Source organism: Colias philodice, chromosome 15 (assembly GCF_061535455.1).
Source record: "Colias philodice isolate Cphi_HAF_F1 chromosome 15, ilColPhil1 Martin Lab GWU primary, whole genome shotgun sequence".
In the NCBI taxonomy this organism is placed as follows: Eukaryota; Metazoa; Arthropoda; class Insecta; order Lepidoptera; family Pieridae; genus Colias; species Colias philodice.
In genome coordinates, this window is record NC_143100.1 from 144,111 (window position 1) to 158,372 (window position 14,262).

Consider the following 14,262-nt stretch of genomic DNA (forward strand, 5'->3'; position numbering starts at 1 on the left):
AAATACGTAATTATTTGTACGCATTGCGAAGAAAATTAAAAAAGTCTTTATTTAATATGTGTTATAGAAACGAATTTCAAAGTTTATGAGTGGTGTGCAGTATTGCAGTATGAATCCACATAAAAATAATGCTCAAAAATGTGTTAGTAATTATTTCAAGCGAGAAATAATAAGAAATGATTGTATAAAGTTGGTGCGGAGAACCCCGAACCACGTATTCGTGAATTCGCAATTGTATTTCTATTCTGAGTCGATAAAGCATACGTGAAACAATAGAAAATAAATAAAAATGCGTATTCTCAACATATTCATAACAACAAAACACATCTGACGCGAGTTGTTTACTTAAGCGTGACGTCACGCGTGTTTTAGTCAAAATGGCTAACTGCAGAATTTCAATGTTTTATTTTATTGATAATCTCATTAATCTTAATGGTTTTAAGATTTCTAAGTCACTATATTGAATTTATTTATTGTACATTTTCCCTTAAAAACACTAATACGATCATTTATGGATACTGTCGTCATGCCTTTTCTATCGCCACTCACCACGACCTTTAAAATTTGACAACTGAAATTGACAGAGAGTTGACATGGAGTTGACAGATGACAAACATCTGAAACATCTGTGAGCCGTACCTATTTTTTTCATTCCAATTTCCATCAAATTTCCACTTTTTGATCCTTCCACTAACATTTCAATTTTCAGGACTCGGTATATTATAATGATGTAAATTCATTAAAAATGACGCAATAAAAATAAAGCCATAAAAAAGTGAAACACTATGCCATTATGTTCCGTTTAAATTCGACAAAACTGAACACTGAACAGTAGATTTGGTATTTAAATACAAGCAGTGTTATGGCATCAGTGAGATCTTCAGCAGCACGAGTACTGCGGGCTGCGCCCGGCACGTCCCGGCTGGTCGCAGTGCCACTGCGACGAGTTGTCGCTCTGAGCAAGCCGTCGCAAGGAACACAGGATAATTCCAATAAGAGGGAGAGAGGGAGCTATGCATTCGGTGCTGCATCGTTGGGTCTAGCATTGCTTGCCGCCAATCACATTTATAATGGTAATTCATTTGTAAATTTCATTCAAATGTAAATGTAAATTTATAAATAATAGAAAAAAAATTTTCGATCACGAGGCATGACTCGAACCCGCATCCTTTCGCGCCATTCCGGGGCGGATGCCTGACCCATTCAGCCACTCGTGACCCGCCAGAGCAATCGAATTTATTCTATTCTTTCAGTTGCTCTGGCGTTTTCGAATTTGATTGCTCTGGCGGGTCACGAGTGGCTGAATTGGTCAGGCATCCGCCCCGGAATGGCGCGAAAGGATGCGGGTTCGAGTCCCGCCTCGTGATCGAATGTTTTTCTATTCTTTATAAATTTATATGGTAATTCATTATTTTCATATATTAATTCAGTCATTAGTTGGTTATTTTCTTTTAAAATATAAGTATCATGACCAATAAAATAATAATCTTAAATGTATAAATAGTTTATAAAACTGAAATACATGCTTTTATGATAGAATCTCAAATCTGAATCTAAAAAAAGATTATTTGTTTATATTGAATAATAAAAATTAAATATTGTTTAAATGAAATAAAGGTACAAATGCTGAAAATGTACCTTCTATTATTATAGTGATTACAAAATGAGATGGCCTAAAATTTTTTGTTTTACTTTCAGAAAAGAAATTTTTCAAAGCTGCACAAGTTGGAAATGTTGCTGAACTGCACAAGTAAGTTAAAGTTTTTTTGAAAACTCTTTTTTGCTATGTAAACATGGCACCCAACTCAAAAGTTGTAACAAAAAATATGAATTTTTTACTCACATTTTTTGTGTTCATTTGAAAGATTTTTACTTGTACAAGACTCTAGGACCATTTTTCAATCATTTTTAACGTTGGTAGAAACCATAAAAACTTCAAATCGGAAATTGAAATAAAAAAAAAAATGATTTCTTCCATTAACCGCATTCAATCATTTTCTGGTTAACTACAAACAAATACTTTGCTTCTAGGACAATTTATCAGTAATTTTTAACGTGTTTAGTAATCATATTCCCTTCTGAAATAGTGTTGTGTAGAAAATAAAATTGCTTTAAATTATTTTATTTTCTGCTCAATAGCAAAGAAAAAAAATTGCACTTTAACGTTTATCTATAAGAAACATCAATTACCAACTGTCAGCACTTGATTCAATCGAAAAACGAGCGAAAAGGCTTATTAACAATGACGTATTGGTCAATTCTAAATTGACCTGCCTCGAGCATCGTCGTAAGGTTGCCAGTTTGTCGGTATTTTATAGAATATTCTTTGGTGAATGTGCCGAGGAGTTACATAACTTGATACCGGCATCACCTTTTCACCATCGAACAACCAGACGCCGAGCAGATTTCCATCCTTATGTTGTAGACATCCCTAAAATTCGCACAAAGCGATTCACGTCATCATTTCTCTTGCGAACATCTAAGGACTGGAACTCTCTACCGAATACAGTTTTTCCACCTTCTTACAATCTATCCAAATTTAAAGCAAATGTGAATAGGCACCTTCTAGGTAAACATGTTCCAACCTAGGACGCGTTGTCACTTACCATCAGGTGAAACAGCGGCCAAATGTTTACCTATTCATGAATAAAAAAAAAAAAACAACCTTAAATTTGTTTGGTACTTGCCTATAATTTTTTTTTGGTGTAAATATAAACCAAACGAGTGTTACTACTTACTACTTCATATCGAAACGAATGAACACAAAAAAATACGAACAGTAATGTCTACATATTAGTAAATTTGAATCTGCAAATGTAATTTTTTATGAAAAATTACAGACAAATAACAGCTGCAAAAGATAATGGTATGGATTCTGGTGGCGACAGTACAGAAGGGCCGGCCGATCGCCGGCACTCCTTGGGCTGGACGGCGCTCATGGCGGCCGCCGCCAATGACCATCCAGCGGCAGTTAAAGAGCTACTCCAACTTGGCGCACGGCCGGATTTAAGGGAAAAATATGCAGGAGCTTCAGCCGCAGCAGCCGCGAGTGGCTTGCATCCATTGGAAATTCTTCAAAAGCGTGAGGATGAATTTTGTGGATCAATGAACGCGCGGGCGTCTTTCCTCGGCTGGACGGCACTACATTACGCCGCTTTGGCTGATTCTACTGGGTCCGCTAAAGCGTTACTCGAAGCGGGCGCCGACCCTACGGTGCGCGACCATGCAGGAAGACGGGCACTGCACTACGCGAGAGATCCGTCACCTACGCGTGACGTCATAGTGGAACATGCGCGGCGCTGGGAGGAGGCTGCAGCCGCCGCCGCTGCAGAAGAACGCCGTAGATTCCCTCTCGAGCAACGACTCAAACAGTTCATAGTGGGCCAGCAAGCCGCCATCGAAACGGTCGCCGCGGCAGTCAGGCGAAAAGAGAACGGTTGGGCGGACGAGGACCACCCGCTCGTGTTTCTGTTTCTGGGAAGTTCGGGCATAGGTAAAACGGAGTTAGCGAAACAGCTAGCGAGGTACATGCACCGCGACGACCCGGCGGCGTTCATCCGGCTGGACATGTCGGAGTACCAGGAGAAGCACGAGGTGGCCAAGCTGATCGGCGCGCCGCCCGGCTACGTGGGGCACGAGGAGGGCGGCCAGCTGACAAGGGCCCTGGCGCGAAGAGCTGATGCCGTTGTTCTATTCGATGAGGTGGATAAAGCTCATCCTGATGTCCTCACTGTGCTGCTGCAACTTTTCGATGAAGTAAGTATTTTAAGGATATTTTATCTTATTCTATATGTAGTATTTAATTCCAATAGTTTAATTTAAAAAAATTACTATGGTGGAATCTGCATTCAATCATTTTCTGGCTAACTACAAACGAATTTTTTTCCAGTACAAACCTCCAAGACTATTTATCAATCATGTTTAACATTTGTAGTAATCGTAAAAAATCTTGACATCGGAAGTTATTGAGAAAAAATGTTTTGAAAATAGATTTTTCAATTAAATCAATTCAATTAAAACAAAAAATTCAATCGATTTGCATGAAATCAATTTCTGGAACGAATATTTTTCCACTACAAACCTCTAGGACCATTTTCAGAATTAGTTTTGTGTAGAAAATAAAATTGCTCAGAATGTAAATACATATTTTTTAATGTTTTTCCTGCTCAACTACAAACGAAAAAAAATGCACTATAATCAACTATAAACATTAATCTATAAGAAACAACCGGTAGAAAATAATTTTTGCAATTTCTTACTTACCACATATCGAAATCTTTAAAATGAACACAAAATATGCGATCTTTTCAAAAGTCGGTTGCCAAGTTCACATTATTTTCCAAGTAAGTTTCTGAATATATACTATTGAACAGGGTCGGTTAACGGACGGCAAGGGCAAGCTGATCGAGTGCAAGAACGCGATCTTCGTGATGACGTCGAACCTGGCGGCGGACGAGATCGCGCAGTACGGGCTGCAGCTGCGCCGCGAGCAGGACGCGCTGCACCGCCAGCGGGCCCGCGCGCGCGCCGCCGCCGGCGAGCCCACCACGCGTATGTGTACACTTGCTTATAGGTTTACTAATTGGGATATTGCTTTTTGTCTGTTAGGATTTATCGATAAAAGAAAAAGTGCGATTTTTCAATCTTAGCATTTGTCATTTTAAATATTTATTTTTAGTTGTATTGTTATTATCCTTATAGACTAGAGTAGATAATTTTTGAAACAAAAAAAAATCGCAGTCGGATGAAACCCATTACAAAAGGAGGGGAATATGATGAAAATAAAAGGAAAAATAAATTACGGTCAATCCGAGTTAGGGAAGTGGGAGGGGGGAGCTTTTATGAGAAAAAAATGGTCTCTCTCGATTTTCGACAAAACTACATGTCCTACGGAAGAAAGTTCATTGGCAATGTTGTAGATGATAAAAAGTTCTACAACTTTTGTATTTACAATTTTTTCACATAACCTCAAAATTTAGGTGAAAAATTCAAAAAACCAAGTTTATGGCTTTTATTTTTATCTACTTCAAATTTTTTTTTTTTTCTATGAAATTTGGTGGAAACTTACTTTTATTATGTCCCAAATACACTGTAATTTATTTGATTGAAAATATTTATTTGTTTCGCCTTATTTTGAATTAATACCAAAAAAAACAACCTAATTTTCAATCGAAAAGTCACCCGTCAAAATATCAGCTTTTTTCAAAAACTTGGGGAGCTTTTTATTCATTGAAATCTCTTCTTTCATATGGTGTAAAAAAAACAAACACCACCATAGTAAATGTTCTCAGGAAATGCATACAAGCGTATTTCCAAACTATACATAGCCAGAACGCAACCATAGGAAACTGCTCGTGTATACTTTGTAATGCTGTTTTTAAGTTTGTTATTACAAAATATACACGAATTTTGCGTACTGATCGTGTATACTTTGTAACGCGGATGCTTGCTTCTTCGTTTCAAACTATACACGATCAGTACGCAAAATATGTATAACTAAATATAGCTACTACACCACTTACGCTTGAGCGAAATAATAAATATATAGGCAATCAAAGACTTGTACAGCTATCTACTTTATTTTATCTATCTACTTTTATTCTTCTTGATTGATTCAGTAAAATATGGAATAAAATATTATTAGGTAAGCTTACAAAAATAAATAGGTAACAGATATAATGGTTACCTATGGGCGAGGTTAGGTTCGTATTTTTTTTAACTACACAAAAATAGTCGCCTCGCAACCGTCTTCTTCTGGACTTATTAGATTCTTATATTTTAGCACTATTGTCAATTGTAAGTCGTGCAGTATATTCGGGAACGAAGACACAAGCATCCTCGATACAAAAAATATACGATCAGTACGCAACATTATATACACAATACACATGCATTTTAATAATAGATTTCAAAACAGCAATACAATAATATAAACGCGAGCAATGGAATGACGCCGCGCTTACTCCGAAATATACACGATTAGTCCGCATGCGTACTAGCGCTGTATATTTTGGAGCGCTATTCTTACTTACTTCACTACAAAGTATACGCGAGTATTTGCGTACTGCTGTTGTATAGATTGAAAGAACTTTGTAAAAAAGTTATTTCCAAACTATACGTGATTAGTTTCACACCGTTGCGTACTGGCCTTGTATAGTTTGGAAAGACGCTGCATACAAACAGTGTGAAAAAGAGCATTTACTAAATCAGGCACACTTTTCAAACTACCTGAAATGTTTTTATCGACATCATTTTGCTTTTGAATATGCTGTAAAATATTATACTTAGAACAGATATTTTTTTTTCTTTTGAAATATTACCGAAAAGCCGATACAAGAGAAGATATAGAGTTCGAGAAGTGTGCCTGATTTAGTAAAAGCTCATTATCACACTGTTTGTATACATTTCCTGAGAATATTTACTATGGTGGTGTTTATTTTTTTTTGCATCATATGAAAGTAGAGATTTCAATGAATAAAAGGCTCCCCAAGTTTTTGAAAAAAGCTGATATTTTGACGGGTGACTTTTCGATTGAAAATTAGGTTGTTTTTTTGGTATTAATTCAAAATAAGGCGAAAAAAATAAATATTTTCAATCAAATAAATTACAGTGTATTTGAGACATAATAAACTAAGTTTCCACCAAAAAAATAAATTTTGAAGTAGATAAAAATAAAAAACCAAAAACTTGGTTTTTTGAATTTTTCACCTAAAGTTTGAGGTTATCTGAAAAAATTGTGAATACAAAAGTTGTAGAACTTTTAATTACCTACAACTTTGCGATTAAACTTTTTCCGTAGGACTTGTAATTTTGTCGGAAATCGAGAGAAATAATTTTTTTTCTCTTAAAAGCTCCCCCCTCCCACTTCCCGAACTCGGATTGACCGTAATTTATTTTTCCTTTTATTTTCATCATATTCCCCTCCTTTTCTAATGGTTTTCATCCGACTGTGATTTTTTTTATCTTTTTATTATTTTTGAAGGTTTCTACCCCAGTCTATTAATGAGTTGTAAAGGTCTACCAGAATCTGATGGCATATTTATATTTAAGAAATAAAAGATTTTTATGTGGCAACTTATTTGACAACTATCAAATTGGATGTCAAATTATTTGTCTTTTTTGCAGTTGATGAATAATTTTTAGGATTTTGTCTAAAAAATCTTCGAAAATGTCGAAAAAGCCGCTGCGATCACAAGCAAGAGGTGTTGTTTATAATGTGTATAGAAAAACATTCGATGAAGAAGGGTCAAACACATCACAATTTTCAATTTTGAAGATTTTATTGGTAAATTGGACTTACCCGTTTTGATACTATAAATTAAAAAATATTATATGTAGGTAACTATAATATTGTTTGTTGATTAGAATATAATTTTATGAAAACTTATTACAGGAGTTTCCAATACGGCTATTCGTCAAGTCCAAGCTGTCCAAGTCAATTTTATAATGTGTGTCTGTTAATACTTACGAAAATAAACATAATTTTATTTTATTTTTATTTTATTTAAAAAAAATTATAAGCAGTTTTGATCTACTAATGTAAAATATCGATATAAGTAACGATAATTCATTACTTATATCGATATTTTCACATGGCATACTGGTAATGAATATACAAATATAGGTATGTGTAAATATTAATATGTATTACCTGTATAAAAGTAATTTGTATAATTGTATATTATACGTCATGTAAGTATGTACCTACATAATATTAAGTGGATATCTCATTATTAAGTACAGTATTGTCCACTTATGTAATGTGAGTAATGATATTGAGGACAAAATAAAAAATAAGCAGTATCAAGATCGTTCAGTCCATTTTCCCTAGGGTTGCACACTCAAAATTTTGATTTCCCTAATTGCCATCAGATTCTGGTTTACCTATAACAATTTAACATGCTTCAAAAAAAATAAGTCCACTTGAGAGTTATTTTAACATTGTATTTAAAGTTGACACAATTGTGACCTGTCCAAAGCATTTGACTGAGTAGAACATTCCTCTCTTCCTTAAGTAAACACTAAACAACCTTACCACGACTCAAAAAGATTTGTCCATAACTTTATTGCTTATCCTACCTTCAGAATGGGATACAAATCGTTCTTGTTAATGTTGAGAGATCTCGCGGTGCATCGATTAAGATTGGTGTTCCTCAGGGATCCGTTTTAGGTCCCTTTTTGTTTTCAGTATAATGATTTAGCATATCATTTGCAAAAAAGTCCAGTAATTTACGGAGTTATTTATTAAGAAAGGTCATCAACAGTTGTTACATAAGCATCTTTTTATAAATTATTATACACAACAATTAAATATGAACTCAACATTCACAGAAACTCGAATAAATTAGGCGATATTGAAGTTGAAACAGGTGAATGAATAAAAGTCAGAGTTTAAGTTTGAAAAGCTGAATTTTTGTTGTTTAATATGTTCGAACCAAATTATTTAAAACTAAAAATGTTTAATTTATTCAGCAATACGCGAAGACGAGCTGCCGGAGCAGTCGCTGGAGGTGTCGCGGCAGTTCAAGGACAGCGTGGTGCGGCCGATCCTGAAGCGGCACTTCGGGCGCGACGAGTTCCTCGGGCGCATCAACGAGATCGTGTACTTCCTGCCGTTCTCGCGCCAGGAGCTGCTCACGCTGGTGCAGCTCGAGCTGGCGCGCTGGGCCGACAAGGCGCGCGAGCGGCACAGCGTGGAGCTGCGCTGGGAGGGCGGCGTGCTCGGCGCGCTGGCCGACGGGTGAGTGCGCCGGTCTACTCTTGTAGAGCACAAAGTGCGAACATTGATTTCTATGACATTTCGTGTTAGCGATGGGTCGTGTCGATACTTCACTATTTTATAGGCAAAGGCGTGGCTTACATTCAGCCACGTCGTTAAACGTGTTTTTACGAATATTATAAAGTGCATTTTCAACTAAAATTTTTATAGTCTATAATTGACAACAACTGGAGGGTTTCAATTAAATTGAGTGTTATAATATAACACACATGAAAGTCACGTGTGTCACGTGTGAGTGTCACGGGTGTCACGTGTTGGAGTCACGTGTGTCACGTGTTGGAGTCTTGTGTGTCACGTGCGAGTGTCGCGTGTGAGTGTCACGTGTGTCACGTGTGACACACGTGTCACTCTGACGTCCCTTGTTGCTTACGTTACAACTATTTTATGTCGAAAGAACATAAATATTTAATAAATTTAATATTAATTTACCTTGTAACTACATCTACTTAACCACGAAATAGAATATATTGCATAGTTTCTAGCTACGAACTGTGTCGCGTCTGAGTGTCACGTGTGTTTCACGTGTTAGTGTCACGTGTTATTGTCTCGTGTGAGAGTCACGTGTGTCACGTGTTAGTGTCACGTGTGTCACGTGTTAGTGTCACGTGTGTCACGTGTGTCACGTGTTAGTGTCACGTGTGTCACGTGTGAGAGTCACGTGTGTCACGTATGAGAGTCACGTGTTAGTGTCACGTGTGTCACGTGTGAAAGTCACGTGTGTCACGTGTAAGTGTCACGTGATTCACGTGTGGAAGTCACGTGTTTCACGTGTGAGTCATGTGTTTCACGTGTTAGAGTCACGTGTTTCACGTGTGAGTCACGTGTTTCACGAGTAAGTGTCAAGTGTGTCACGTGTGAGAGTCACGTTTGTCACGTGTGTGTCCCGTGTGAGAGTCACGTGTGAGTGTGATATGTGTGTTACGTGAGTCACGTGTGAGAGTCACATGTGAGTGTCACGTGAGGCACGTGTGAGAGTCACGTGTGTCACGTGAGTCACTCAAACTCAAACTCAAACTCAAACATTTATTTATTCAATTAGACTTCTTCCAGAAGCACTTTTGAATCGTCATTACATTCTTTAAATTTACCACCGATTCGGAAAGCAGTATCTATGGAGAAGAACCGGCAAGAAACTCCATAGTTGCTCTTTTAAAGTCATGTCCATATACAATATAATTTTACATTACATGTTACTTACATCTAACTACATAATATTATATATTATCATAATATGCCAAAGAACTGTCCTGTTATTCTTACGCGACAACCCTCCATGGATTTTCATCTTCCATATATTCCTTAATGCTGTAGTAGGCTCTCTGAACTAATACATTTTTTAAATAAGTTTTAAATTTAACACTACTAAACTCTTTAATACTATGAGGAATTCTATTGTAAAAACGTATACCTTGGCCCATAAATGAATTTTTAACTTTAGCTAACCTATAAAATGGCATTTCAATTTTATTTCTATTCCTTGTGCCATAACAGTGTCTATCTCCTACTTTTGTGTGTAAGTCCGCGTTTTTGTGTACATGTAAAACATTATTAAATATATACTGTGATGGTACAGTGAGGATACCAATATTCTTAAAGAGATCTCTTAGTGAGTCCCGAGCACGTAAATTATATATAGAGCGTATGGCTCTTTTCTGTAATATAAATATAGTTTCTATATCTGCAGCCCTGCCCCATAGTAGAATTCCATAGGACATTATGCTATGAAAGTAACTAAAATAAACCAATCTAGCCGTATCTTCATCGGTGAGATGCCTTATTCTTCGAACTGCATATGCAGCTGAGCTGAGCTTAGCAGCGGTGGTGGCAACATGGGTCCCCCATTGTAGCTTCTCATCTAGTGTCAAACCAAGAAAAACAGTAGACTCGACAGGGTATAATACCTCCCCGTTTAAAATGATATCCCTTTTGACCTTTTTTACATTTGGAAGGATAAACTCTACACAATTTGTTTTTTTTGCATTCAATAATAAATTATTAGCATTAAACCAATTAGATATGCGTAAAAGAGCAGAGTTTACTTCGTCAACATTTGTGTCATATCTATCCACATTAAATATTAATGAGGTATCATCTGCAAACAGTACTATTTCACACATATCCTGCAAATAATAAGGTAGGTCATTAATATACACTAAGAACAAAAACGGTCCTAAGATAGATCCCTGCGGAACACCAATGTTAATCGGCGCACCGCAAGATTTCTCTCCATTAACAACAACGGTCTGTACCCTGTTCTGAAGATATGAAGCTATGAGGTCCTGAGATAAACCTTTGATACCATAAAAATTTAGTTTCCGTAATAGAGTGGAATGTTCTACACAGTCGAAAGCCTTAGAAAGGTCGCAGAATATCCCCAAAGCATTCTTTGAATTTTCCCATGCTTTATATATATGTGACAAAAGAGCTATTCCAGCATCAGTGGTAGAGCGCCCCCTTGTAAAACCAAACTGTTTGGCGTGCAGTAAACCATTTGAAACAAAATGACTACATAATTGGCTTAAAATCAATTTCTCGAAGACTTTGCTCAAAGTTGGTAAAATAGAAATAGGCCTATAGTTATTACAGTCTTCTTGGTCACCGCTTTTGAATAAAGGAATAACTTTACTAAACTTTAATAAATCAGGGAATATACCACAGTCACAACATTGATTAAATATAAACGCTAAATGGTTGGCAATGTTTTCTATAATATTATTTACTAAATTCACAGACATTCCCCAGAGATCACATGTTTTTTTTAAGTTTAATGTTTTAAAAGTTTTAACAATTTCATCTGCAGTCACATGTCGCAATTCAAATAATACATTACACTCCGCAACATGGTCCCTCAAATAGGACTCCGCAAGCACTGATGATGAATTTAATTTTTTAGTAATACTAACAGGGACACTACTAAAGAAATCTTCAAAAGCAAGCGCAACATCAGCACTTTTGTCAATTACCCTGCCAGCATTTACAAGTTTTATGGTACTATTTGTCCGGCTTTTGCCCATTTCACCATTAATAATTGTCCAAACAGTTTTAACTTTGTTATCAGAGTTGCGTATTTTATCTCTGACATATAGACACTTGGCAGTGAAACAAACTTTTTTAAAAGTTTTTGAATAATTTCTAACATAATTATGGAATGACAAGTCTTTGTTATATTGCTTCATGCCATATAACTCATATAGAATGTTCCTGCATCTGTGTATACTAGGTGTTGCCCATTGACTAAATGGTAAATCCTTGGTGATACTTAAAGATTTAACTTTAAATATTTTTTTAAACTCATTATGAACTAAATTAAAAAGATTTGTAAACATTTCACAAGGATTATTATAAAAGGATTGATCATTCAGGTTAGGCAGTTTATTATTAATATTATCTCTAAATTTATCAATGCCTTTTTTAGTTATAGGCCTAACATTAATTCTTTTAAACTTAGGTATGCAATCCCATTCCAAAACTACTTTCTGGCCACAGTGATCTGAAGTCAGTATATTGAGGATATTTTTTTCTAGACAGTTGCAATCACAGTATATATTATCAATACAAGTTGCAGAAGTAGGTGTAATTCGTGTGGGTTCATCAAAAACTTTATACAGATTAAATGAGTGAAACAAATTAACTATTCGTGTTGCCGTCTGTGTGTGTGAAAGTAAATCAATATTAAAATCACCACATACTATTACCTTCTTTTTACTCCTGCCTAAACGCTTTAATGTTTCTTCCATGACTGTCTCAAACATATTATAGTCACTGGAAGGAGGTCTGTATACGCAAACAATAATATAACGCTCAAGCTCAACACAGGACAGTTCAATGGTGCGTTCTACAGAAAGACTTACAATGTCAGTTCGTTCTTTGCATTTAACACTATTGTGTACAAAAATAAGAGAACCTCCATGAATAGCATGTGCCCTATAGTATATACTTTTTAATTTATAATTATCAATATTTAATAACAACTGACATTGTTTAAGCCAATGTTCTGTTACACAAAATATTTTTATACTATTATGATTTAAAAATAATTCTATTTCTAATAATTTGCTAGCCAAGCCTTGAATATTTTGATGTACAATGGAAAAGGGCTGCTTAGCTGTTGTCTTACATACTAGTTTAAATCTAGCTTAGGGCTAGTTCGTCCGTCACTTGTCAGAGTCACGTGGGTCACGTGTGTCACGTGTGAGTGTCACGTGAGTGTAACGTGTGAGGGTCAAGTATGAGTTTCTTTGTCAGATGTAACTTGTTTAAATATTAGAAAAAAGATTTCTTATTGAGTTATATTTTTATAATAAGTGTGTCCAGTTGCAAACCAAAAAAAACACAAAATATAATTTTTTTTTTATTAATATAATGATGAACAATAAAATGATGTGCAGGTACGACGTGCACTACGGCGCGCGCTCCATCAAGCACGAGGTGGAGCGGCGCGTGGTGAACCTGATCGCGCTGGCGGCCGAGCGCGGCGCGCTGGGCCGCGGCGCGTCCGTGCTGCTGCACGAGGCGGCGGGCCGCGTGACGCTCGCGGTGCGCGCGCCGCACGCCAGCGACTACACGCCGCTCGACCTGGGCGCGCTGTAGCACGCGCGTCGCGAGTGGAGAGCGCACTGTAGGGATGGTAGCGTGCTCTAGCGAACGAAGAGCGCTTTATAGGGCCTGTAGAGCGCTCTGTAGGGATGGTAGCGTGCTCTAGTGAATGAAGAGCGCTTTATAGGGCCTGTAGAGCGCACTGTAGGGATGGTAGCGTGCTCTAGCGAACGAAGAGCGCTTTATAGGGCCTGTAGAGCGCTCTGTAGGGATGGTAGCGTGCTCTAGTGAATGAAGAGCGCTTTATAGGGCCTGTAGAGCGCTCTGTAGGGATGGTAGCGTGCTCTAGCGAACGAAGAGCGCTTTATAGGGCCTGTAGAGCGCTCTGTAGGGATGGTAGCGTGCTCTAGTGAATGGAGAGCATTCTGAAAGGATGGTAGAGCGCTTTAGAGATTGTAGAGCGCTCTGTAGGGACTAGTTGCGCGCTCAAGTGAATGTGGAGCGCTCTGTAAAGATGGAGGCGTGCTCTAGAAACTGCTACACGCTCTAGGTTACAGAAATCTCATCCCCGCCTGAAGTTCGAACATTGTACAAATTAGATACATAGCTAAACTGTGTTCAGAGCTGTGATTATTTTAATTTATAAGCATTGCTTCGATCGTGCAAGCTTGTGCGCTATATTCATAGAATATTAGAAGATTTAAAAAAGTAGTTTTATCAAGCTTTGAAATTGTTTGTAAATATTAGACATGGGCAATTATTGAAACCAAATGTGATCCAAATAATGATTAAATATTCTAAAAATAAATAGTAAATTTCTAATATCGTGTTTTATTTTCTTCCTTTATTTATCTTGTGTTTTATACCTGTAGCTGTGTTTACTTGAAACTAAATTATTTTAATGATATGTTCAATCATTTGATAAAGTATCATTTACATGTTAAAGA

At 36.8% G+C, this 14,262-nt stretch overlaps 1 protein-coding gene and 1 long non-coding RNA gene across 2 annotated transcripts in view; both read left to right on the forward strand.

The window, feature by feature from the left end:
• LOC149481985 (uncharacterized) overlaps nt 1-14,262 on the forward strand; it is a 191,832-nt gene that overhangs the window by 24,196 nt on the left and 153,374 nt on the right. The gene's annotated exons all lie outside the window — the stretch shown is intronic.
• Nucleotides 611-14,136, forward strand: LOC149481987 (mitochondrial disaggregase-like). The gene is made up of 6 exons (XM_089704277.1): nt 611-1,073; nt 1,699-1,750; nt 2,841-3,756; nt 4,374-4,551; nt 8,473-8,740; nt 13,168-14,136. Exons 1-6 carry the CDS (start codon nt 863-865, stop codon nt 13,367-13,369), a joined length of 1,827 nt encoding a protein of 608 aa, XP_089560403.1. The 5' UTR covers nt 611-862; the 3' UTR covers nt 13,370-14,136.